The following is a 26,930-nucleotide window of genomic DNA, read 5'->3' on the forward strand; positions in this document are numbered from 1 at the left end:
TGGGGCGTAGAGAAAATGTTGCCGTTTTAAAGCATGTTTGCTGCAATTCTACACATTTCACCATGGGGCGGAGAGAAGATTTAGCAGTTTTATAACTCATTTCATGTAATTCTACTCGGCCGGGAGGGAAATTAGTAGTTTTACAGCTAATTTCCTGCAATTTTACACATTGTTTACATGATATCTGAGTGAGAGTGACTAACAAAATCAATGGGGAACCCCCCAGTCGGTAATTTGACAATGATTAGGCATACAAGTTTCGATAGCTGGCTGCTAGACTAATTTACCAATCGCCTAAAACAAATGTAGCTGACACGGGCTAATTGAGTGACTGTCAGTGACTGACAAGAGAAAAACTGCTGATGCACCACATTTCAAAATTGCACCCTGTGTATTCTACTGTTCTAACTCGCAACAGTTGAGACCTCGACTGCGTCCGCGGGCCGCCATTTGCCCATGCCTGGTGTACTCTCAAACTATGACTACTAGTATGCGTTGTACTTGCCTTTACCCAAAGCATCAAATCGTTACAGCTCTGAAGTTCACAAGCAATGTTATTCAATTCAAAATGTTGGCTAGATATTTCAAGTCTGTATGCCAAGTGTGAATGTTTGACTGAAAATGTTTATGAGTCGCATCACTGTTTTCGCGAGTCAACGAGGTATCGATTATCCTCAATCAATCAAGAATCTTATTAGTGTGTGACATCCTGTCTGTGCCAGATTGTTAAGTGCACACACCATTACGTTGGCAAGACAAAAAACTACAGGAAAGACGATTGTTTAATGTGAGATGCTAAGCGATGTTAGGATTTTGAAAGTCGTGTAGTGTACACCCGGCATTACATGCAAGCCCAGAAATATGTGATGGATCCTAAATCACAGTTCAAAATAGTGTAATGCATGGCCACACAACATTCAGATCTAAGCCTGCGTTTACAGGTAGCCGAAGTCAGATTTCCCCCACTAATTGGTATTTTGACAGATCTTTTTCAGAACTGATCTAATTGGTCAAAAGATAAATTTGTGAAACAAATATCAGAATTGGGCAGCATGTGGATTACATTTCAAAGATTCTGAACGTTTCATAGTCTATATTTCATACACTATTGGTATACACTGATCTGCAAACAAAAATCGAAAACTTAAACTAGCTGGATGACTTCGGGTGGTTACAGTTAAACGTACATAAAAGGTTTCCCTCAATAGCTTTATTAAACAAGTTCACACGGATTAACACCATATTTGCTCTTCTGGTCTGTTCTCAATTTGTCAGATATCAGAAATGCTTAATGACATGTTTTGTGGAAGGAAATGGCTTGTCATTAATTATAGGTGTTCATCAGGGCTACCAAGAAATCTCAGGTATTGCAGTACATCCAGACATCAGAAAGGAGCAGCAGATTTTTATTCAGTAAATGAAAACGTAAGCAAAAGAGTGCACGACATCATCACGCACTGACTTTTATCCACAGCAAGTCTGTTTTGTAGAAACACCACTGGTGGGAAAATCCACATTTTCCTTTTGCGGATTTTAGAATATTTGCATGAAAATGAGAATTAACAACGCACTCTGAAACATTAGTATAATTTCAGCCAGCCAGTAGTTTTGAAAGTGGTGCTCAGGAGCTAAAAGTGGTCCCTGTTTTTTGTGTAGTATGTCAAATTGTGCACTAAGTCATCCATATCTTATATTACATCCTGCAAAAAAACGTTACTATTTTTTTGGCAATTTGGGTGATTTTTTACGATTCTAATTCAAATGATTTTTGTGCTTAAGATCCTGGAGTGCATCATTAAGAGGTTTATCTTGATGTGTTCTTTTGAATGGCTCATGGAAAATAAGTTAAATACCTTTATCACCTTTTTAGGCATACAATTGCACTGTGAATGAGTCTGGTTGGGCTTGATACAGATGAAGAAAGCTTCTCTGAAACAGTAGTTTTGGACAAGACTACAGGCATCAACATCCATTTAAACAGAATAAACTCTCAATTTCCAGCTTCAAAACAACACACTTTACATTTATTTACAGTCATCTTTTGTACCATGTTCATAGGAGCAGGACAAGGTGCCAAAGCAAGGCATTCAGTTACACCTAATACACCTCCAATGAATACAAGTACAGTTTTACATACACTTTATCAAAGCATCTTGATGTGCTTAAAAAATGTTTTTTAAAAACAATACAGGTTTACATGAAGAATACAATATTGTGAGAGAAATAAAAATAACACTAAATAGATCTGCAATACCAAAAGTTGTGAACGTTTTACTGAAAGCAAACTATAGTATCGGTCAACTTTGACCACTTAAGGCTAAACCAATTGAAAATAATGAACTGAGATTCAATGGAGGAAACTACAGCACTTCTTTAGATCTGGTAAAACGAACTACATTTGGCAAAAAGATAACCCTGGCGGCGCTTTTTAGGGATCAAAAAGGAGCTTAGGTGGTGGGCTTGGAAAGGGGGCGTGGTCAGTGCTGCTGAATTTAGTAAACAGATTATAGGCCCCCCATATTGATGTTTTTTGGTTTACATTTTGCAGTTTTAAAGTTAATTTCTTCCAATTCTAAACATTTTGCCATGGACCCGAGAGAACATTTAGCAGTTAAGGAACAACCTGCAATTCTATGCATTTTGCCATGGCTAATACTGTCTTATTCTGCTCAAATTTAACAAATACTGATAAATTGTTCTGGGAATTTTAAATTCCCCTGACTGTTCAGTGTTTATTTTGATAATTGTTAGTCCTCAAAGATGGTATTATATTGCTGCTTAAGTTTATATTCCAAAAATGTAGATCTCTACATTTTACACATACACTACCAGTCAAAAGTTTGGACACACCTACTCATTCCAGGGGTTCTCTGTATTTTTACTATTTTCTACATTGTAGAATAATAGTGAAGACATCAAAACTATGAAATAACATATGAAATCATGTAATAACCAAAAATATATCATTTACATTTGAGAAGTAGCCACCCTTTGCCTTGATGACAGCTTTGCACACTCTTGGCATTATCTCAACCAGCTACACGATGTAGTCACATGGAATGCATTTCAATTAACTGGTGTGCTTTGTTAAAGTTAATTTGTAGAATTTATTTCCTCCTTAATGCATTTGAGCCAATCAGCTGTGTTGTGTCAAGGTATGGGTGGTATACAGACGATAGCCCCATTTGGTAAAATACCAAGTCCATATTATGGCAAGAAAAGCTCAAATAAGCAAAGAGAAATGACAGTCCATCATTACTTTAAGACAGTCAGTCAATACGGAAACTATCAACTTTGAAAGTGTCTTCAAGTGCAGTCGCAAAAACCATCAAGCACTATGATTAAACTGGCTCTCATGAGTACCGCCACAGGAAAGGAAGACCCAGAGTTACCTCTGCTGCAGAGGATAAGTTCAGTAGTTAACAGCCTCAGAAATTGCTGCCCAAATAAATGCTTCACAGAGTTCAAGTAACAGACATCTCAACATCAACTGTTCAGAGGAGACTGCGTGAATCAGGCCTTCGCCAAACAGAAGAACAGACTTGCTTGGGCCAAGAAACACAAGCAATGGACATTAGACCGGTGGAAATCTGTCCTTTGGTCTGATGAGTCCAAATTTGAGATTTTTGCATCCAACCGCTGTGTCTTTGTGAGACAAAGTGTAGGTGAACAGATCATCTGTGCCTGTGTGGTTCCCAACGTGAAGCATGGACGAGGTCGTGTGACAGTGCTTTGCTGGGGACAGTCAGTGATTTATTAAGAATTCAAGGCACGCTTAACCAGCATGGCTACCACAACATTCTGCAGCAATACGCCATCCTATCTGGTTTGCGCTTAGTGGGACTATCATTTGTTTTTCAACAGGACAATGACCCAAAACACACCTCCAGGCTGTGTAAGGGCTATTTGACCAAGGAGGAGTGATGGAGTGCTGCATCAGATGATCTGGCATCCACAATCACCCGACCTCAACCCAATTGAGATGGTTTGGGAATATGTTATTATTCTCCTGACTGTTCAGCGTTTATTTTGATGATTGATAGATTATATTAAATAAATAAAAAACATATTTTATATATCCTTATTTGGTTTTTGCTGTTTAAGTTTACACTGAAAGCAATTTTACATTCCGAAAATGTATTATAGTGCTCAGCATTTGTCAAGACTGCATTCCAGATGAAAAAAAAAGCATTTCAGATGAAGCTGGTTGAGAGAATGCCAAGTGTGTGCAAAGCTGTCATCAAGGCAAAGGGTGGCTACTTTGAAGAATCTTAAATATAAAATATATTTTGATTTGTTTAACACTTTTTTGGTTACCACATGATTCCATATGTGTTATTTTATAGTTGATGTCTTCACTATTATTTTACAAAGTATAAAATAGTAAAAATATAGAAAAACCCTTGAATGAGTAGGTGTGTCCAAAATTTTGACTGGTACTAATATATATATATTTTTTTACAGTTTGGAATTAGGCATCCCAAAAACACGCTTACGCAGAGAAATCCCTGGCAGCTACGAGTGTGATGCTGTTAAATATAAAACATATCAACAAAAAGCCAACTAGTATATCCTCAGTAAGAAAAGTGAAATGGCTCATAAAAAAAGAACATGGTTAACTTTTTGGGGGGTATTTCAATTCTCATGGTTATTCCCACCCTTCATCGAAGGTATAGGTTTGTTTCAGGGCAAATATGAATGAGACCATTTTGTCGTGAAATCATATTGTAATTGATTGAATAAAGGCAATTGTCTGTGTTGAAGCTTTGGTTTCAATTGGGTAGCAGATTAAACATCGCAACAGCATTTCAACAAACGCCATGGAAACGGAAAGGAAAAACAACCAACCAACAAAAAAAACTCCTTAGACAACAAACTTGTTCTTGGTGGTGGAACCACTCTTGGTGGCAGTGTCCGCGTGTGATTGATATCCGATGATCACCTTGTGTGGCACACCTAACCTCTCCTTCCACCCTTGTCTACAGAGGGGGGAAAATACACAGTCTAGTAAAAATATCTGGATATGGATAAAAACAAGAGATGGTCAACATCTTTCTGGGCTAACTAAATGGTATGGCGACGCCGGCTCACCCTATGTGTGTAATGGCATCCTTGTTTTCGTAGTCTGTTGTCCATATCGCAAGTTTGTCTCCTTTTGTTCGGATGTTGACTACTGCCCCGCATACATCATCACTGTGGTCATCGAAGGCTTCGCCCACTAGGCACAGGAGCTGAAACGCACATGGACAGCCAGATGTTTTAATACTTTAATGACAGCTAGACATAATCAACTTTCTGAGACATATATTGCATGTCCAAGTAACGCATTTGTAGATGTGTACTTCTGGGAAAAGGGCTGTGTGAATATATATATTGTGTGTGTGTGTGTGTGTGTGTGAGAGACAGGCCACTAGATAGCAGAGTTATGTCCCACACACTTAACATGAGATAAATACACCAACCTTTACAGAGTAGGGTTACATACAAATAGTTAATACATCTTTGTGTAGTTATGCCCTTTGTGCGTGTAATCAGACCTGTAGGGGTGGGGTACTAACCGTTTCCAGCCAGAAGCGGTCGAGGTCGGCCCTGCGCTGCTGTTTGGAAAGTGTGATGAGCCACCTGCCACCACGCTTGTTCCTCTCGTCCTCCCACATGGGCTCGATACCATCCTGCAGCACAAAAACAGACCAGACTCTGGGGTTAAAGGGCAAAGTTCAATTCATGACTTTTTTTGCCTTTATAGGTCAGGGGGTACTTGTCTGCAAAGATCAGCCTCGACATTTGCTTGTTTTGGTTGCAGAACTTGATACTACATGATAGATGAGCTTTGGATTAAACTCGTTTTCAGATAAAGGGATTAAGCTATACCCAAGAACAACTCTGTTCGTTTGGTTGTTACTTAAGAGGAATAGATGAAACCTAAAACTGAAATCTAGTTCGACATAAGGAATGGAACTGAAAGCTGACTGAAGTGAAAAGCAGCCAACCAATACTAGTATAAGATCATGACATTGAATTATGACTGATAGAGTAGTGGTCTATTTAGGGCAGACTGACCTCCTTGGGTGGGGTCATAACCCTTGCAGTGAAAGCTAAAGCCACAGGCTGAAACGAGACCTTGGGAGACATGACAACTCGCTGTCATAGTGTAGCCCTCTGTCTAAAAGGCACTGAGCAAGTCAATAACTCAACTGAATTTGTGAATTAACATAATTGTTTTATGGACAATTCATTGGTTGCTGCTACTGGCCACAACCTCGAGAAAAATGTGCTGTTATGGATGTAGAAAAGGGTATGGAAGAAAAAGGAGCATGTGTGAGATTACAGATAGGGAAAAATCATCCGTACCTTGAAAAGTGAGTAGTCACAGCCGGAGATCAAGTTACTTGATAGTTGGATGTGATTATACAGACTGGGAAAACAGGAGGAAAGGCATAGTAGTGACGCAGTAAGACGCTCAGAGTCTGAATATATGTAAGATGTTGTAGGTGACTTTCTACAATAAAATACTTACGCCCAGAAGTCTTCCACTGTGTCAAACTTGGAGATGAGACGGAGGTTTGCTTGCCAGGTTTTCGTTTTGTCATTCTTAAAGAACCACAGAGCCCATCTGCATAGCAAACAAAATACAACGATTTTATGTCAACACTATAGATGGATTGGCTGACGTCACAAAAATAATGTGTGAGCATCAATGTGGCCGGAAGCCATGATTTGTTACGATTCTGAACGGTCAGATAGCTAGCAACAGGTGTTTTGACTGATTTCATGGCAATGCTAATATGGCAAGAATTCACTAGCTAGCTAACCAACAACGATGTATTTGAAAGACAAGAGCTCATTGTGCAAATGTATTTATATTTTCAATGAACATTTGGCGACTAAATATAGTTTACATGTCAACGTTCTAAGCCAACCCTGTCAGTTTTGCCCCATAGTTGCACATGCGTCGGTTTTGTTGCTGAACAACCAACCTGTCTATAGCCTATAAGCGTATATTGACAATGCATCAGGCAAAACACACTCCCAGTCAACCTTATGACAGTTTTCAGTTTACTATGTACGTTTCTTACATATTGTGTAGCGATTGAGGGAGAAGATGTTGGTCCTGTGTGGCTGGTAGAGCATGGCGCTTGCAATGCCAAAGGTTGTGGGTTTGATTCCCGCTGGGGCCACCCATATGTAAAATGCATTCACTCATGACTAAGACGCTTTGGATAAAAGTGTCTGTTATATGGCATATAATAAGATGAGCAGTACTTGAACCAGCAACCTTGTGGTAACAGGGCAAGTGGTCTGTGGATAATGGTGCAGATAAGCACCACAGTACACTTAGGGATATACAGTGCTTCCTGTAATATTTTAACCCATGCCTGACAAGACTGGTAGAAACCATAGTCAGGCATTAACATTAGTGCATACTGATATCCCAATGGATATAGCTAGTTGTGTATTTTCATGTGGAACTAGCTAGGTAAGTAGCTATAGTACTTACCTATTTTGTAGTGGATGTTTGATGTAATCTTCAGGATTTACAACTTCTTGACCAGTTGCTTCACTTTTTTCCCCCTCGGAATTAGGGGGATTCAAACTTGATTCCTGGAGAGATGGGGAAGAGATCTCAAAAAGCGACCTAGCATTTGAGATAAACCTTCTTCTTTTTTTTTTAAACACCCAACTGGCGCAACTTGTCCCTGGAACGCACCAAGAAGGTCAACACGCTAGCCACCTTTCTTGAAGGGGCGGTGGCGATCATGCCTGTTACTAATACTGTTAACGGTTGACACTGCTGGGCATAGATATTTTTTACCTTCAATACTTATGAAGGTATAGTGACTAACATTGAGACGTCTTGTAACTTGCTATATCCCCAACTCCAGCATGCACAATCGATTAGCTAGCGACAGCTCGTGGTTCACTTAGGAGCCCTCGAAGAGCCGAACATTCCAACAATCATTCTCACATTTGCGGTGGTCGTGCACTCGCAGCAACACCCACCATACATTTGCATCACTAGCTAATATATCACATTTTATATATTTGTGTATAACTGTAACCTAAAACTGCCCGTTATCTTACAAAATGTAGAGTTAATGCAATCACTCACCGACTCAGCTGTCGCCATCTTCTGATTATCTGATTCACAATTCTGTAATGTGAAACATAAAAGCGGATTGGATTGCGCTTTCCAACGTGACAACCAAGTATGGTAAACCTAACTGCGCATGCTCACAGATGTGAGCTCTTCCAACTTCAAAATTGCTTGGAACACTTGCAAAGTACAGTAATTAAGTCTATGACCACTATTTATTTTGTGAATCGTTTTATTTTTACACTAGTTTAAGGCATTAGGGTTTACCCACCTATTTTATTACCACTTCATCTGTACACAATGCAGACATTTTATTTAGTCTCCATTAATCAGTGCATGCATTTTCATATGCTTTGATACCAGGGTGACTCCGTGACAATCTTACTACATAAGTCCATATCAAAACATGCCAATATTCTGCTCAAAATAGTGCCTACGTTGTTTTGCTCCATCATATTTTACCTGTTAAGTCCCTATCAATGATGCATCCATGATCAATCAAAAAGTAAACCATAAGTAAACCAGATGATTGCCAGATTTCAATAGGATTAAATGGTTGAGATTTAGTCTGGAAAGCCCTTTGTCCAATTTCTGAGTCATCCAGAAAAAAAATATATTTTCAAAAGTATAGCCAGTACCTATGGCACATTTCATTTCAAACTGTAAAGAAAACAGAAGAGAGGACTATTGCTTTTTTTGAAAATGTTTATTGATCCTAATTGACATGGACAGAGCCACATCTGTACGCAACTGGACTGGAGAGCTAATTCTGAAAGTTGAATGACATTAAGTGCACAGGGTTAAGTGCTACAGTGTATGAAAGGTGATTGTTTTATAAAGGCCTGGAGGTGAGTGTGATGCTCAACATGGCAGGGAGGCACTTCAGAACTTCAAGACGGTACGGATACTGTAAAGGACAAATTAAAATACGGTTATTAGCATACGGCTTTAAAGGCCTTTAATATACTTTGTGTTGGAAGTATATATTTTTATAAACTAACATCACACTGATGTAATATGATGCAACACCTGATCTATTTACCTCTTTCCAGCATGCATGAGGTCAAAGCCCTCATTGATCTGGTCAAAGGGCAAGGTGTGGGTCACAAACTCATCCACCTTCAGCTTCTTGTTCATGTAGTCAGTCACTAGTTTGGGGACGCTATCCACACTCTTCCAACCTGGGACAAAGGAACAGGAAAACATAATGAAGAATCTATGCATTACCTTACTTATCATACTTCCATAAAAAAAGTCTCATAACTAATGCCACATTACTGCTCATTTATTCAAAAAACAGGTGACTTTACAGAGTAAAATACATTTACGTCAAAAAAGGCAAGTTTCCTTATGAAAATAATCCACGACATTAACCTCCAAATGCTGTGCCCCTCCACACACGACCGGTAACCAGCTGGAACGGACGTGTGGAGATCTCCTGTCCCGCGCCTGCCACCCCGATGATGATGCTCTCGCCCCAGCCTTTGTGGCACGCCTCCAGAGCTGCCCTCTGAAACAACAAATTGAGCATAATCATTAGATTGGCTTCCCTAAATACTCATCTGCTTAGCAAAGTGACATGTATTTTGCAGATGTGGTCCAAGCAGGAAGTACCCCCCACAGTGACCTCTGGTGGTGAAGAGTATAACACCTTCCATAGTGTTGGAGAGTGTCTTTATTTTGTTAGACAACCATAAGAACTGAGGACAATGTACATAACAATAGACAGAAAGACACAATACAACAATGCCATGGCGTAGCCTAATACAAAAATAAGGACAAAACATTGTTAGCTTACATTCCATGGCATACGGAACATTTTGCCCTTATAATAACATACAGTATATTTGCTTTAATTAACATTGTTCAATAGAACTCTAGTCAACTTAGTCAAATAAACATGCCTAAAGAGTTAACCAACACTCCCACTTTCTTTGATGCTGTTGAATTTTCTGTTTTCTAATAGTAATTGTACTTTCAAGGATGAATCGGTGTCTTAACAAATTGTTTAAAAAGGTTGGGTGTTTTGAATATTAATATTTTACCTAGCAGAAAATATTGTGTTGTTAATTGAATAACTATGGACATTGAGGTCACCAAAGATGATAAGCTGAGGGTTAATATGTTGCTTGATGGAGTGATGGGAAAGCCAGCCTAGAACCTGTAGCAAGGACGGCACACAGTTATGTTGTGCTTTTCTATCTTCATCTTAACCTTCCATGTGAGGGGTATAGCAGACACCAACTCAGCATATATGACTTGTTCAAATATATGTTCGACACAATGTTCCAAAATCAAGCAACGTTCCATCCTTGTCCACAAAGTCATTTAGAAAATAAATGTGTTTTTAAATAAAAGGTTGCCAAAAAAGAGGTTGTCCATCAATTTCAATATTTGTGTTGTACCAAATAAGTTGCTGAAGAATTTCCTCAGGGTTTTCAGGTAGATAGAATTGTAACTGTAACCATGCTTTTATTGCCTCCTGGAGGAATGGAGATGCACTGCTAAAAATACTGTTGTTTTGGTAGAGAAATGTTTAAGAAAAGGTAGGAGGTTTTGTGTGAAAATCAGAATGGCGCATTTAGTTAATTTAGCTGAAATCCAGTTTGGATTGGAATATAGTTTCTGTATCCAGGACACCTTCAAGGTCACATCCAGGGCCTTTAAATGAGTCCGTTTTAGCCCACCCTCTTGAAATCAGTAACATATTTTATAAAAATATTCTCAGTTTTATTGTTCCATATAAATATAAAATATTTTCTGTTCATATCGTCTGAAAAAACTATTCTCTGGTGAAGGAAGAGACATAAGAAGATAATTGAATTGAGAGACAGCAAAATAATTTATTAACGTGACATTATTAACTTTATTAAATGGAGTCTTACCATAACAGCCACGTTGCCGATGCATTCAAAGGAGTAGTCCACCCCACCGTCGGTCATCTCCACCAGCACCTCCTGGATGGGCTTGCTGTGGTCCTTGGGGTTCACCAACTCAGTGGCCCCAAACTCTTTGCCCTTGTCAAACTTGTCTGGGTTTATGTCCACGCCGATTATCCTGGTCGCCCCGGCAACCTTGCAGCCCATGATGACGGCAAGGCCGATGGCGCCCAGGCCAAAAATGGCACAGGTGGAGCCAGGCTCAACCTGGAGGTAGGTTGGGAACGCAAGAGACAGAATGGCTTTTGTCAGTAAATGGCTTTTGTCAGTAAAACAATGTGATACAGTTTTAGTGTCAGATGTGTGTTATTATGATCATTGCCTATTCATTTGCTTTCCTAAATTTGAAACCAGTGGACATATTAACTAAGTATTTGCACGATTGGAAAGTTACTTTACAGAGGATAGAAAACAAAGTGATCAAACAAATGACACAAAGCTGTAACTCTTCGCTTGTGCTTTCCACTTCTAGACAAGGTACTTTGTCTTGCAGCCTGGCGTCACCCACCAACCTTGGCAGTGTTGAGGGCAGCTCCGTAGCCCGTGGAGATGCCGCAGCCCAGCAAGCACACCTTGTCCAGGGGGGCCTTCTCATCCACCTTGGCCAACGAGATGTCGGCCACCACTGTGTACTCAGAGAAGGTGCTGGTCCCCATGAAGTGGAACAGCTGCTTGCCCTTGCAGGTGAACCGCGAGGTGTTGTCAGGCATCAGACCCCGGCCCTGGGTTAGTCTGGAGGGGGCGAATGATTATCAGTAACAGCCAGTTGTAATAGTATAATGCACAAGGTGCAATTTCAAAATTGGGTAGTACATCATCAGTTGATCTTGTCATGTTAGTCATTGCATAGCTTAGAGGGCTAATTATAACTTGTCCGAAATGTCCAGATCAACTAGCCAATGTCAGCTAACCTTGTTTTATTTAGGTTTTTTAGCAATTTTGTCACCCAAATATCACATGAATACACATTAGACGTGAAAAAAAAGAAAAAGAAAATTTGCATTAAAACAACATTTTCTTTGCGCCCCCATGACAAAACACGTAGAATTGCAGGAAACAAGCTTTAAACCGGCAAAATTCTCTCCACCAACAGGGGTGTAAACTGTTTCTGTCATGAACAGTGCTTGTGCCCATAGAAACAGATGTAGTGCGTGCGCACGCGCGCAGGATGTCCCCCCCCCCCCCCGGAGTGAAACATTTTTGGCCTTGATTTGGTTTAAGTTGCAATGTTGGTGTTCGCAACACTGGTTGCTTCTTCGCCCGCACAGCAGCTATTTCAATCCCAAGACTGGAGTAGGATACGTTCCTACTATATCTGAGATTATTCTAACTGTCATTACAAATATGCTCAGTCCTTCACTGCCTACCTGGCTGACTTTGAAAATAGAATGAGCTTGACCTCAACCTTCCAAGCTATAATTGACTCATCCTGCACTAATGGCCAGATTCCCTTCTAGTTACCTGATCTTCCCGCAGAGGTTGGTCTTGGGGTTTTTGCAGAATTTGCACTCACCACACTGTGGCACATACAATGGGATGACAGTGTCACCTAGGAAATAAAAATGACTTTTAGTAAGGAGACAGTTCAGGAGGACGATTTAATTCAAACATAATTTCATTCCAGCCCAGTACCAAAACATCTGATTCGACTGGTCATCTGATTCAACTGATCAAGTCCTTGTATTATTTGATTCTGGCATGTTAGTCCTGGGCTAAAATAAAATAAAAACGTTTTTTTATAGTCACATACACAAGATACAGAGCCTTCAGAAAGTATTCGCAGCCCTTGACTTTTTCCACATTTTGTTGTGTTACAGCCTGAATATAAAAGGAAATACATGTAGATTTTGTGTCACTGGCCTACACACACAATACCCCATCATGTCAAAGTGGAAATATGTTTTTAGRAATGTTTACAAGTTAATAAAAATGAAAAGCCTGAGTCTTGAGTCAATAAGTATTCAACCCCTTAGTTATGGCAAGCCTAAATAAGTTCAGGAGTAAAAATCTGCTTAACAGGTCACATAATAAGGTGCATGGACTCACTGTGTGTGCAATAATAGTGTTTAACTTGATTTTTGAATGACTACCTCATCTCTGTACCCAACACATACAGATAACTGTAAAGTCCCTCAGTCGAGCAGTGAATTTTAAACACAGATTCAGCCACAAAGACCAGGGAGGTTTTCCAATGCCTCGCAAAGGGCACTTTTTGGTAGAAGAGTTAGAAGAGTAGAAGAGTTTTTGGTTAAAAGAGACATTGAATATCCCTTTGAGCATGGTTAAGTTATTAATTACACTTCAGATGGTGTATCTATACACCCAGTCACTACAAAGATACAGGCATCCTTCCTAACTCAGTTGCCGGAGAGGAAAGAAACCACTCAGGGATTTCACCACAAAGCCAATGGTGATTTTAAAACAGTTAGACTTTAATGGCTATGATAGTTTTCTCCTAAGGATGGCTCAACAACATTGCAGTTACTCCACAATACTAATCTAAATAGAGTGAAAAGAAGGAAGCCTGTACATAATAAATATATTCCGAAACATGCATCCTGTTTGCAAAAAGGCAGTAAATTAATACTGCAAAAACGTGGCAAAGAAATGTCTGTTCTGAATACAAAGCGTTATACTTGGGGCAAGTCCAAGACAACACATCACAGAGTACCACTCTTCATATTTTCAAGCATGGCGGTGGCTGCATCATGTTATGGGTATGCTCGTCATCGGCAAGTACTAGAGAGTTGTTTTAGCATAAAGCCAGGTTTTCCTCTAGGATTTTGCCTGTGCTTAGCTCTATTCCGTTTATCTTTATGCAAAAACAACTCTTTCCAATAGACACTAGGAGACAAATTCACCTTTCAGCAGGACAAGATCCTAAAACACAAGGACAAATATAAAATGGAGTTGGTTACCAAGACAACATTGAATGTTCCTGAGTGGACTAGTTACAGTTTTGACTTAAATCAGCTTGAAAATCTATAGCAAGAATTGAAAATGGCTGTCTAGCAATGATCAACAACCAACTTGACAGAGCTTAAAATATATTTTTCTGAAAAATAATGTACAAATATTGTACAATCCAGGTGTGCAAAGCTTTTAGAGATTTACCCAGAAAGACTCACAGCTGTAATCGCTGCGAAAGGTGATTCTAACATGTAGACTCAGGGGTGTGAACACTTATGTTAATGAGGGGGAATCTATTAAGGCTGTAACACAACAAAATGTGGAATGAGTCAAGGGGTATGAATACACTATAGGTGCAGTGAAATGTGTTGTTGACAGGGTCAGCCATAGTAGTACAGCGCCCCTGGTGCAAATTAGGGTTAAGTGCCTTTCTCAAGTACACAGACAGATTTTTCACCTTGTCGGCTCGGGAATTTGAACCAGTGACCTTTCGGTTACTGGCCCAATACTCTAACCGCTGTTTTAGGGATAATACCTTTGTTGATATTCACAGTCCCTCACCTGGTTTGAACTTGGTGACTCCCTCTCCCACGCTTTCGACTGTCCCGGCGCCCTCATGACCTAGGATGACAGGGAAAAGTCCCTCGGGGTCGTTGCCACTCAAGGTGAAGGCATCTGTGTGACAAACCCCTGTCGCAAAGACCTGAAAGACAACATTGCCATTAGTTAATTCATTCATCACACCCAGTAGGCTATGAAGCATGTGTGCCAACTAGCCTAAAACATCCCTAATTGTTGAACCACATCTCAACCTACCAGGACTATTCCCTACAGTACAATACCAACTACTATGTTGACCATTGAAACTATCACATGGTTCTCTCAAAGGTGCAAGACAGACGGCTAGCTATTAGAGGAATGTGGTAAAATGCTTATAGTATACCATATTGACATTCTCTAGTCTAAACACTGGGCCAGATAGGCCCTGTTAAACATATTCCAAAGATGACTTCCTCACAGCTGGCCCAATTAATCTATTTGGGTGGGGAGACAGGGAAACACAAGAAGCTCCCCACGGTATTCCAGCTGCTGAACAGTTCATCCCTGCCGAAGAGCAGCCTGCCTCAAACAGTATGTTATGTTTTACAGATCGAGAGCTCACTGACATGGTTCTAGGAATATATATTGTATTCACACACACAAACCAAAGATACAGCAGTCTATTGCAGGATGAGGTTGTTGGTTATGTTGTTGCTGGACATGTAATACAAGTACAATACAGGAGCATTAGTCTTAGACATTTTTGGCAAAGGGAAGGGTTACCTTGATGCGTACTTCGTTGGCCTTCGGTGGGGCCACCTCCACCTCCTCAATGGACAGAGGTTTCCCAGCCTCCCAAGCTACTGCTGCCTTGCACTTGATCACCTGGAAGAGATAAGCCCAGTGTGTCAACAGTCAACTTCATACACAGAAAATATGATTTGGAAGATTGATTGTGGCGTCTGTGGTGAGTGCAGTTGAAGAGAGGAAGGTGGTATGTGCAGTGACTGGGCCTCTTAGCAGTTGGACGGACTTTAATCTGTAGTCTAGAGCCAGGCCTACTAAAACCAGTATACAATCTCTAGTTTAATCTGGAGGGGACTGGTTCGAACATGAGACAACTTGAAACAGCAATGAACCGTTTGTGATTCTAGCTGATGTTACTGTCCTGAGAGGCCAAAGCAATGTGGTCTCTACTACTCTCTATTTTAGTTATGGTCACAAAAAGACCCATAATAAATTGTAGTATACTGAACAAAAATATAAATGCAACACGGAACAATTTCATTGGTTTTACTGAGTTACAGTTCATATAAGGAAATCAGTGAATTGAAATAAAATCATTAGGCCATAACCTATCAAAATATACTTTATATTTGAGATTCTTCAAAGTAGCCACCCTTTGCCTTGACAGCTTTGCACACTCTTGGCATTCTCTCAACCAGCTTCATGAGGTAGTCACCTGGAATGCATTTCAATTAATAGGTGTGCCTTGTTAAAAGTTCATGTGGAATTTCTTACCATCTATACATATAAAAGTGGGTGAAACAGTATGTAAACATTATTATAAAGTGACCAGTGTTTGTCTATGTACCAGAGGAGGCTGGTGGGAGGAGCTATAAGAAGACAGGCACATTGTAATGGCTGGAATGGAATCAATGGAACACGTTATTTCTATGTGTGTGATGTGTTTTAATTAGTACCATTCCGTTGATTTCATTCCAGCCATTCCAATTAGCCCTTCCTCCTATAGCTCCTCCCACCTGCCCCCTCTGCTATGTACATAGGACAGCAGGCTACGTTGTCGGGTGGTAGCCGGCTAGTAACAGTGATTAAGTTCAGGGCGGAGGCCAGCTAGTGGTGAATATTTAACAGTCTGGTGGCCTGGAGAAAGAAGCTGTTTTTCCAGTCTCTCAGCTCCAGCATTGATGCACCTGTACTGTCTCCGTCTTCTAGATGGTAGCAGGGTGAACAGGCCGTGGTTTGGGTGGCTGAAGTAATGATCTTATTGGCCTTCCTGTGACATTAGGTGCTGTAGATATCCTGGAGGGAAGGCAGTGTGCGTTGCTGACAGTGTGGTTGCCGTACCAGGCGGTGATACAGCCTGACGAATTGCTCTTAATGGTGCATTTGTAGAAGCTTGTGAGGGTCATGGGGGGCCAAGCCGAATTTCTTCACCCTTCTGAGGTTGAAGAGGCGCTGTTGCACCTTCTCCACACTGTATGTGTGAAGGGGCCATTTCAGGTTGTCAGTGATGTGCACACCGATGAACTTGAAGCTTTTGACCCTCTCCACTGCAATCTGTCGATGTGGATGAAGCGTGAACTTTCTGCTGTCTCCTCAAGTCTTGTATTATTTTTAGGTGGAGCTTCTTTTGCTCCCATCACTCTGCCAGGGCTCTCCACCTATGCTGTCTCGTCGTTGTTGGGAATCAGGCCTACCACTGTTTTGTCGTCAGAAAACTTGATGATTGAGTTGGAAACGTGAATTGTCATGTTGAACGTATACTGTAAATCCATATTATGGTTCAATTGCGGGCTAGCTTTGGGTGCTTAAAATCTAGTTTTTAATAACTTAAATTGTATGTGACATCGGAGCTCCAGTCTGCCCACAACTCCGTCGTAAATAGTGGAGTTAGGTAGGCAATAGCCGACCTAAAAAGTCATTCAAAGCCCATGACCCCTCTAATTGCATAACGGTAGTTTAACTTGATTCACATCCGCTTAAAATGAAAGACTACAATGTTTCTTGGAATCGCTCGCTGGCTATACGTGGAACTTCTACGGCCAGGTCACTGTCCATTCAAAATCTGCCTTTGCGAGCAAAATACACGCTTTAATGTCGTTTCAACGGCAAAATGTTAACATTGCACATTTTAAAAGCGCAAAATGTAAACGTATACAATGTTGATTTTTCATATACTTCGAGCTTACCTTCCCAGCTGCCTCCATGTTCTTTCTTCAGCACGAGAGAAAGGGGTGGTTGCAGTTCAAGAACTTCCGTCTCGACCAATCAGGATAGGTGTTGGCGCCCATGACGATGTGTTCCATGATTTGTGGAAACCCATGGAATCCTCAGCCAACCGCATATGCAGTGACTCCACACGGTCATGACATTTATTGGAGGATATTATCCAATTATAGCTAACCTTATTATACAGTAGATCACATTGTCAATTGGTGAAGGTGTATGCTTGAACCAGCAACTTTCGGGTACATGACCAGTTGACAAAAGGTGTTGAAATAAACACAAAATCACCCGGAATTTGAAGGTATTGTTCCAATTCTGGAACACTTGTTTATTTTGCATGAGCAAAAATAAGACATTAAGTTAGATGTCCAAATAAAGACTGGAGAAACTTCTACAGAGCACTGTTTAATCAAAGGCTTTTCTTTACAAAAGGTGTCAGTACTCTGTAACCACATTGGATTTCTGGGGTAAATACAATATTTTCCACTGATTGTAATGAATACTAATGTCCATCATATCTTCCACTTTCAAAACCAAGCCTTATATGTTTTATAAAATTCCAGGTATTATCAATTTCTGTCTCTTATCAACATTGCACTCCAACATGAAAGCTCTCAATCATATTCAACAGTATAATACAGTGACACATCCTAAATGTACCCCAAAACCATCCAGTGTGAACAATGTTGAAGAGTTGCAAAAACTTGGATATTAATGATACTATTCCCTGTGACAGCAGAGTGCTTTCAAGGTTCATTAAATAAAAAGCCATTAATTTACACATCATAGATTGGTATACAAAAACAAAACTAATTGATAATTGAGCAGTATAAAAAGATGCAATGTTCGTTCTCCATGTCAAGTCCAACAGAGCCAAGCTCCAGCATCGCATCGCACTGATTTGCTTCCTGTAGGGATTGACACTTGGTGAGGATCCCACGAGGCATACAGTGTTTGTCATCATCTGCCACCTGGATGACAGAAAAAGGCATCAACGCCACAGGAACACACATCATGAAATCTAAAAACGGAAAATTGTCTATACAGTCACTTGGATTCCTTTTCCAGGATTTGGACTTACCTCTAAATCCTCGTCCGCCTCCACCTCCTCTTCCTCTGAATCCTCCTCCTCCCCGCCCACCACCGAAGCCTCCTCTTCCAAACCCGCCACGGTCACCACCACCCCTGCCACCACGGAATCCACCTGGGAGGACAAATTCATTTTGTTTGAATATCAATGGACTAACATTCTTCCACTTTTATTCACAAGAGAAAAAACACCCATGGGGCTGAGCGGTTGACATTTCACTCTTACCTCCGCGGGGACCTCCTCTTCCACCTCTACCTCCTCTGCCTCCCCTTGGGGGACCCTTTTCACCCGGGGGTCTGGGAAGAAACCTCTGTAGTGGTAGGAGTTTCATTGGGTCTACGTAGAACTGTGGACCAGAATATGCTGTTACACAATACAGGTCAAGACATTTATATGCAATAACTAAAGCAGATTTATGGTCAATCCAGTGTCCATGGCGCAAAGGTTCCACAGGGGGATTATGATGCAACTGTGGTAAAAACAGAAGCACACATTGGCTGTGCAGAGGGGCCGCACTGAGCTCCTGCAAAAAAAATTGATAAACAAAGATTTGTGAATCTGTGTTTGATTCAAGATGATGATTGGTTGACAGGAGAGTTAAGGTGTTTCTGTAATTTCTGTTCCAAAAAGCACGAGAAGCATGAATGCACTACCATTCACAAAGCTCCTCATTCTCAGATAACCCCACTGATGCCAGATTGGGTATCATAGACAAGAAAATAAAAAAAGTACTTAAGCAACTACTGGTCAAGCTCTGCTACATGTAACAAACTGATATAGCTTACCTTTTGTAATTTTTTGAACGAGGATGCCTTCATATTATCAGAGAGTTTGACAGAGAAATACTGTAGCTTTAGGTTAAGGGGCCAACCAGTGTCACAAATGACATGAAATTCAGTGTTAAACAGTAGAACAATTATCTTAGCATGGAACTTTTTACATTGAGAGTAGTATTTTGTATCACTGAAGAATGTAATGATATAAATCAACCACAAATACAATACAGGTTAGACAACAAAACATTGAAAGGATACAAAGTCACGTAGCTGACCGAAGATTTCATCCACCTTCCCGATCTGCTCCTTGTTTTCCAAGTACACGGGCGCGTTGAAGTAGGGAACTTTGTTCTCCTCCGTTACACACTTGCACACAATTTCATCCTCACAGGGGTGCATAAACTCCCCTAGTGCTGGAGGAAAGAACAAGGACATATGGTCAGTACAGAAAAAAACATGGATCATCACCTGCAAGTAAACCTACGACAACAGAGGTTGCAACACCTGGCAGACATCATGGACATTAATAGACAACTGGAGTAAATTCAGGATGCCAAGCATCAACAATGCCCCCTACATCACGAGAAAGTGTTTAATCAATATGGGTGCATCATCACATTGCCAAATCATTCATCTTACCAACAACATATTCTGGAGGGCCATAGTCCTGGAAGCCTCCTCGTCCACCACCTCGGAAACCACCGCCGCCACCTCGACCGCCACTATATCCTCCACCACCACCGTATCCTCCTCTTCCCCCTCCACCACGGTTGAATCCGCCCCCACGGCCACCTCTTCCACCACCTCCTCGGAAAGACATGTTCTTGTGCGCCTGTGATAGATAGATGATATTAGCTAAGTGGCATAGCAACAATTCATTGCATTTCATTTTCAAAGACTAGATATGTTTTTCAAACAATGTCAGTAATAAACTTTTCCAAATGCCATAATAAAACTAGCTAGCTACGCCAGTGTTTCTAAAATGGGGTCCCGTGAAGGTAATATTTTTTTTTTTTTTTAATTACATTTTAAAATACATTTTTGAAAACATTTCATGAATGCATTTCTCAGTTTTTAAACGAATATTACTGACAGATTACATTTTGTCCAAGGGATCCATTTTCACCTTGCTGGCTCAGGAATTCTAACCAGCGACCTAACAATAGAATGGGTTGTTCCACGAAATTGTGCACCAATATTGAACTTGAAAAGCCTGCTATATTAAATTAAGTACCGTTTAATATAGACCACATGGAAAATGTATTAAAAAGAAGAAAAAAAGGGGGGAATAAAGCCTTGCTAAAGTGCCAAAACTCAGCATTTTGACTAGCGGACTAAACACCACCTCCATCGTGAAGGAAGTTTATGATGAATTTCCCCAACAGAGAGGAGCAGAGACCAGGCTTTGTGGAATCTAGCTCCTACTACATTGATTCTCTCAAGGTCAATACTTAAAGCCATACTTTTTCAATAAAACATTAATGAAATACAAATCCCAGCTTTTTGCTAATTTCTGTTTCTCGAAGATGGCAACTCAGCGTAAATGTGCATGTGTCTATTGAATCTCCAATGTTTGTAAATGAAACCTAGGCTATAAAATTATTGTAATATGTAAAACCACTATGATTTCACTCTCTCTCGTTGTTATTTTTCAGTATCTCTGTAGAGGAAATGTGCCAAATTTAGTGTTTGGCGCATAACTTGATAAAAAAGCTGTTCTTCATAGAATTATATTTTCGCATTTCATTATTTGTCCTGAAGAGGGCACTCTTTGCATGGCTATAAGCCTATGTTGCTTTTGCCCTCTACTGCAAGACTGGACACTATACCAACAACGCAACTATATACACATCAGTCAGAGGTGAGTGAACTATATTACTGCTTCTAAGGTGAGTGCTGAATAGATAGAAGCTTGCCAGGTCATGTTGGGTGACGTGACAAACAATGGATGCTACGCTCAAAAGTAAAGCAAGTGCTTTACATGCACCGTTACAGCGGTGAAGCCTGCAAAATCTGGTGCGTTATAGTAGCTGTTTGCAAAGGGTATTCCTCAAGCTCTGTCATTAAAATGTTTTGGGAGACCAAAAAACACAGAAGGTTACAAAGCAGCACTTTGTAGCTATGTTTTGATGTTTGCGATGTCATTGGTCAGGGACTGGTCCAAATTCACATTTTGCCACCATCTAGCCTGCTAACTAGCTGTGAGAGTACTTGATGCCGTTCACTTAGGGTTGGTGCTAAATACCAATACATTGAAAATGTGTCCTGTGTTGTTGTTTTCAAGGTGGCTGGTATGAGGCAGTTCAGTCTTCAGAGCCTTGTAAATGTTTTTGCTGGAATCAGTGCAGTTTACCCTCCTTTCACTAGAGTAACACATTTTCTATTTTAAAAGACTGTCATACCGATGACCTCAAATTTTATGTGGTGCTTACATTGTTAATTCCTCAAATTGATTAAATCAGGCTTATGAGTTTTTTGATTTTATTTTTTATTCCAGCTATTTTTACTATTATATTAGCAGATATCGGTTATTGGTTAATATTTTCACTCGGATCCAAAAGTCCCATGTCAGTCGTGCTCTAGTTTTCATATGGTGAAACTATTCCTTTTTAAATAATTTTTTTTCTATAATAAAAACATTTCAGATCTAAAACTCAAATCATTGAGTAAAAGCAGGTGAGCTGACTATGTTTGGCCATTTGCTTGTGAAAAACTGAGCGGGCAGAGCATAACAAATCAACCCTGAAAGTAGAAATGTGTAGTATTATGGCAGGATATTAGCTTTAACGCTGCAACAACAAAGCTCTCTGACAAGGGACAAAAATTTGTAAAATTGCCGGAAATTAGTTTGAAAACTATAAATGAATTTATAACAAACGGGGACCCCAGCCCCAAAAAGGTTTGAGAACCCCTTTTTGGGGCTACGTTACGTAGTTAGCGCAGGGGTTCTCAAACCTTCTTGGGGCTGGGGACCCCGTTTGTTATAAATTCATCAGGGACCCCCTCATAATCAAAACAACTTGAGAGAGGAAAACATAACATACAAGTACTGTAGTTTTACTATAACGTCAGCAGTGCTTGGCTGGATGAACCAAGTCTCGGGCCTTGGAAGGAACTCTTGGCATCGGAGAAGTTAGCTAATTAATTGACTTGATCGATGCATTATATCACGTTTCCGAGTGATACCAGTTATCAGTACAGTGACTTGTAATGGCTGTAACGTTTTAGTTGACATTAACAAATTAAGCTACTACTGTTACACTGCAACTTTACAGAAGGGATCAATTGAACAAGCTAGCTAACAGTTAACTCGACTTAGCTAGGGTTAGCCAACATGGATTTCTTATTTACAACAAATCAAAAGACTATCACGTTATGCTTTACTGAGCACATTGTGGTAGCCTCTTGCAACTGATGAAATACACAAAATATATATTTGAAAAACATAGCTACCTTCGTAGAACAAATAAGATCAGCTGCCGGAGCAAATTGTGCCAGAAACTATTTCCACGCGATGCAAACGCATGTGGCTTTTTTGTGGTGCTGTAAATCAAAACCAGAACTGAAGCACTAGTTACCACAGCCACAAAGTTAAATTTCCAATATCCTAAAAATGAGTTTTTTGGTCTTAATTTAAGATTAATGTTAGGCATACGGTTAGCAGTGTGATTGGGTTTAAAATCAGATTTTAATCAAATAAAATTTAGGAATGGGCTTTAGGAATGGGCTCTGACTTTGTGGCTGAGTTAACTAGCGACCACACTGAAAAACAGAAGAAAACTGGACTGTCGTAAAACGTAGACTGTCGTAAAACAAATGTGCTTAATTCACGCTGAGGAAATGCTCACAACACACGCGCGAATTGATACTAAAAAGAAAGTCTCACAACACTGGAATTGCTACCAAGTTAACAATACTTTTGAGACATACATTTATACTTTACGTAGAGTAGGCTAATTGAAATAAGACTGTTTCACAATAATGCTTTTTAAAAACGACTTATTGTTGTAAAACTGGAATTTTGTACAGCTCTGGTGGTCCCGAGTGTTACATACATCTTGACCCTCAAGCCACGTGTAACAACCTGTACCAGAGCTATCGTGTTTAATGTGTACATCTTTGATATATTTATATTCACCAGCCTACTTGTTGATGTGCATTTTCCCTCTAGACTCATCTAGAAGAAGCCATAATGAATATTGAGGGCCAGGTAAGCAATGACGTGTCTGTCTTGTTAGGGTCAGATCGACATTTACAGAATGGTTACCTGGAGGATTTTTTTCTCTTCTCAATTTCAGTCAACGGGAGGATTTAGTATTATTTTAATAGGGGACGAGAGGCGGCAGTGTTTTAGAATTACGTTCTTATTAGGCTATGTATCGATGTGTCCCTAATGCCGCCCCTCGTCCCTGATTATCCGATGGGCACTGGGCACTCAATATCATGTTCGCCTGTAGGCTATTAAGTGTGGTCTCAATCAAATGATCCATAGCCTATAGCCTACGAAGTGCATGCTTGGGAGAAGCACAGAGCGAAGTTATATTTCTAAGATAGCTGCTGGGATGGTATAAATACAACCAGGCTGCATGAAATCCAATTTCATTTGTCACATGCGCTGAATAAAACTGAATTACAGTGAAATGCTAACAAGTCCTTAACCAACAATGCCGTTTTAAGGAAAAATAATTGTTAAGTAAAAAATTGATAAGTTAAAAATAACAAATAATTAAAGAGCAGCAGTAAAATAACAGTAGTGAGGCTATATACAGGGGGTACCGGTACAGAGTCAATGTGCGGGGGCACAGGTAGAGTTAAAGTGACTATGCATAGATAATAAATGGAGAGTAGCAGCAGTGTAAAATGGGGGGGGGGGGGAAACAATGCAAATAGTCTGGGTATCCATTTGATTAGCTGTTCGGGAGTCTTATGGCTTGGGGGTAGAAGCTGTTTAGAAGCCTCTTGGACCTAGACTTGGCGCTCCAGTACCGCTTGCCCTGCGGTAGCAGAGAGAACAGTCTATGAGTAGGGTGACTGGAGTCTTTGACAATGTTTAGGGCCTTCCTCAGACACCGCCTGGTATAGAGGTCCTGGATGGCAGGAAGTTTGGCCCCAGTGATGTACTGGGCCGTACAATCAGACCTACCACTGTTGTGTCGTCAGCAAACTTAATGGTGTTGGAGTCGTGCCTGGCCATGCAATGTATATATTCCAACCCTGAGCCCCCTCCTGTTCTACTCTTGCTGATAAAACGTTTTTTTTTCTTCGTGCTGCTTAACCAATGGCTGTGCTGTATAGGGTTATGGTGGCAGTGCAGGAGGAGAGTCAAAGGTTTCTCCCCCAATTTCTATTTTATTTGGCCTAGTCCAAAAAATGCGCTATCTTGCGAGGAACTAGTTTATAGCCTATGTTCTGTTCAGTTTGAGAAGAGTGTGAAGATGAGGAAGACATGGAGGTAGGCTATTCGGATAGGATACGTTTTACCGGGGGAACTCAGGTAATGTAATTATGTGCACGAGCACAAATCGCCACATCTGTAATTTTAGTCCAGTCCGAATCTGCCATGTCAGTAATTTTTACTTGGCAGGAAGGTTATTATCCCAGCCCTAAATCCTATTCGGATGGGATTAGTTTTACTCGGGGAGGTCAGGTAGTGTGAAAACAGACATCTGTAATTTGAGTCCCGTCCAAATCTGCCATGGCAGCAGTAGCGGTGCGTGGGTAAAATCAATAGGGAAGCCACCCCCCCATATTACAACCTACACTGTATGTGTTGTGATAATTGCATTGTTTGCTATTAATTCATATGCCTTGTGACCGTGATATATAGGCCTAAAGGCTGAGACAATAAGAAGACAGTGGCAGAATGATCACACCTTGCAAGTAGAAAAACATGTTGACTCACCCTACTTGTAGAGAAACGCCAATGCCATCCTCCTCTCTTTCATGTTGACAAAACCATCTATCACTGTCTTACAGTATTTTTTGTTGTCCTAGGCTACCTGGCTAAAATCTTTGCTCGCTAGCCTAACATCCATTAATGCAGAACGTTAGCTAGTTAACATTAGCCTTCTACATCTAGCTGCTGTATATATTGAACTTTCATCCTCAGGCCAGGGGCACAACAATGTATGAATGAATGGTTGGATCAAAATCACCGTTATAATCGTTACTTTACTGACTTTATTGTTCCCATGGGGACATTTTGTTGCAGTGTCATGTACATGTTTAAAGTGGCGTTTAAATAACAAAACAAATTGACAATGCAACTTTCATAACAGTTACCTACCAATAAAATGAGACTAGCCTGCTGGCCTTACTGGGTCGATAGGAACATTAGCCCAAGCTATTTAGGAGGGATGTCACACCTGGCACAAATGACTGTCTAGTTCTGTTTTTCCTGCCGAGGGGTGCCCTATACCTGCGCCCAGAGGGGAGTAGTTCAAAGTCCGGGTACAGGGGGTCTCTTGGGTCTAAAATCATTTTGTGAGCCCTGCGGAGGGCCATGACCTTACAGATTTCATCCAGGCCTGTCTGTTTGACTTCAAGTACCTTGCTTGCTGTGGTGATAATCCTTCTCAACATATTTCTCTGGCTGACAGTGGAATTGCCAAACCAACAAACAATACAAAAAGTTAAAATACTATCAATGAAAGATTTGTAAAACGGAGTCAGTATAGTACAATTAACATTAAAAGAGCCCAGCTTTTTGAGAAAGTACAGTCTCTGTTGACTCATTGTCCATGGATAATTAAGTAAAACCACAAGTCCAAATCCCTATCCCCATCCATGGCTAATTTAGGAAAGGGCCAAATTTAGCTACCTGAGGACAACAACACAAAGAGATACAACAATTCAAGTTGTTTCTGTTAATGATGTATGCTCTCAAAGTGATTTGATAGGAGAGACGCCAAATCCAAGCTGGATTCCCTTAACCATTTTTTTCCTTGCCAGGACATTCACAGTTGAGCTCGCTCAGTTTAGCTCAAAGCTGATTGGCTAATTTTGTAAACCTTTTTTTTTTCAAGGGAGGCCAAATGCTCGCTGGCTTCCCTTGCATTCAATGCAACGGGCGGCAACAATATCATACTTGTTTGAAACAGACAGCACCAGATAGGTGCAAATTAATTACTTAAAAATCATACAATGTGATTTTCTGGATTTTTGTTTTAGATTCCGTCTCTCATAGTTGAAGTGTACCTATGATAAAAATTACAGACCTCTACATGCTTTGTAAGTAGGAAAACCTGCAAAATCGGCAGTGTATCAAATACTTCTTCTCCCCACTGTACATTCGGCCTCTTGCGAATTGAAGGAAAATTATGAAACAGAGACGAAAGATAAAATATTTTACATGTTATTATTTATTTTGTTGGTAAATTTACCCTTGGCGTCCATGAATACACACCACTGCATGGCAGTCATTTTTACATGGCAGAAGAGTACCAATTCCAGACAGTTTTGGCAAACTCCAAAGTCCTCTGATAGCCATACTAGTCCAGTGAGAATTGACATCCCTGTGTTTTGAGAGAAATGTCTGAGTTTGGCAGTAGTGATGGGAAAAGAGACGGCTCGTTCGGCTCAGCTCACTAAAAAGAGACGGCTCTTTTGGC

The 26,930-nt window shown here is 40.4% G+C and overlaps 3 protein-coding genes across 3 annotated transcripts; all 3 read right to left on the reverse strand.

The window, feature by feature from the left end:
- Positions 1-4,623: 4,623 nt before the first annotated feature.
- eif4ea (eukaryotic translation initiation factor 4ea) lies at positions 4,624-8,217 on the reverse strand. The gene is made up of 7 exons (XM_023990156.2): positions 8,111-8,217; positions 7,499-7,602; positions 6,518-6,613; positions 6,352-6,415; positions 5,559-5,672; positions 5,092-5,231; positions 4,624-4,979 (listed from the first exon to the last, which is right to left on the reverse strand). Exons 1-7 carry the CDS (start codon positions 8,126-8,128, stop codon positions 4,865-4,867), a joined length of 651 nt encoding a protein of 216 aa, XP_023845924.1. The 5' UTR covers positions 8,129-8,217; the 3' UTR covers positions 4,624-4,864.
- Positions 8,218-8,803: 586 nt separating this feature from the next.
- LOC111965824 (alcohol dehydrogenase class-3) lies at positions 8,804-17,514 on the reverse strand. The gene is made up of 9 exons (XM_023990157.2): positions 17,418-17,514; positions 15,268-15,369; positions 14,506-14,647; positions 12,496-12,583; positions 11,547-11,766; positions 10,981-11,241; positions 9,470-9,605; positions 9,138-9,276; positions 8,804-9,002 (listed from the first exon to the last, which is right to left on the reverse strand). The coding sequence occupies exons 1-9, from the start codon at positions 17,433-17,435 to the stop codon at positions 8,978-8,980; spliced, it is 1,131 nt and encodes a 376-aa protein (XP_023845925.1). The 5' UTR covers positions 17,436-17,514; the 3' UTR covers positions 8,804-8,977.
- A 231-nt stretch (positions 17,515-17,745) lies between these two features.
- On the reverse strand, positions 17,746-22,864 carry LOC111965825 (H/ACA ribonucleoprotein complex subunit 1). Its single transcript, XM_023990158.2, has 7 exons — positions 22,774-22,864; positions 19,960-20,152; positions 19,579-19,733; positions 19,330-19,389; positions 18,770-18,890; positions 18,536-18,658; positions 17,746-18,425 (listed from the first exon to the last, which is right to left on the reverse strand). The coding sequence occupies exons 2-7, from the start codon at positions 20,138-20,140 to the stop codon at positions 18,415-18,417; spliced, it is 651 nt and encodes a 216-aa protein (XP_023845926.1). The 5' UTR covers positions 20,141-20,152; positions 22,774-22,864; the 3' UTR covers positions 17,746-18,414.
- Positions 22,865-26,930: the final 4,066 nt, after the last annotated feature.

The sequence above is a fragment of the Salvelinus sp. IW2-2015 genome, linkage group LG6.2, assembly GCF_002910315.2.
Source record: "Salvelinus sp. IW2-2015 linkage group LG6.2, ASM291031v2, whole genome shotgun sequence".
NCBI classification, from domain to species: Eukaryota; Metazoa; Chordata; class Actinopteri; order Salmoniformes; family Salmonidae; genus Salvelinus; species Salvelinus sp. IW2-2015.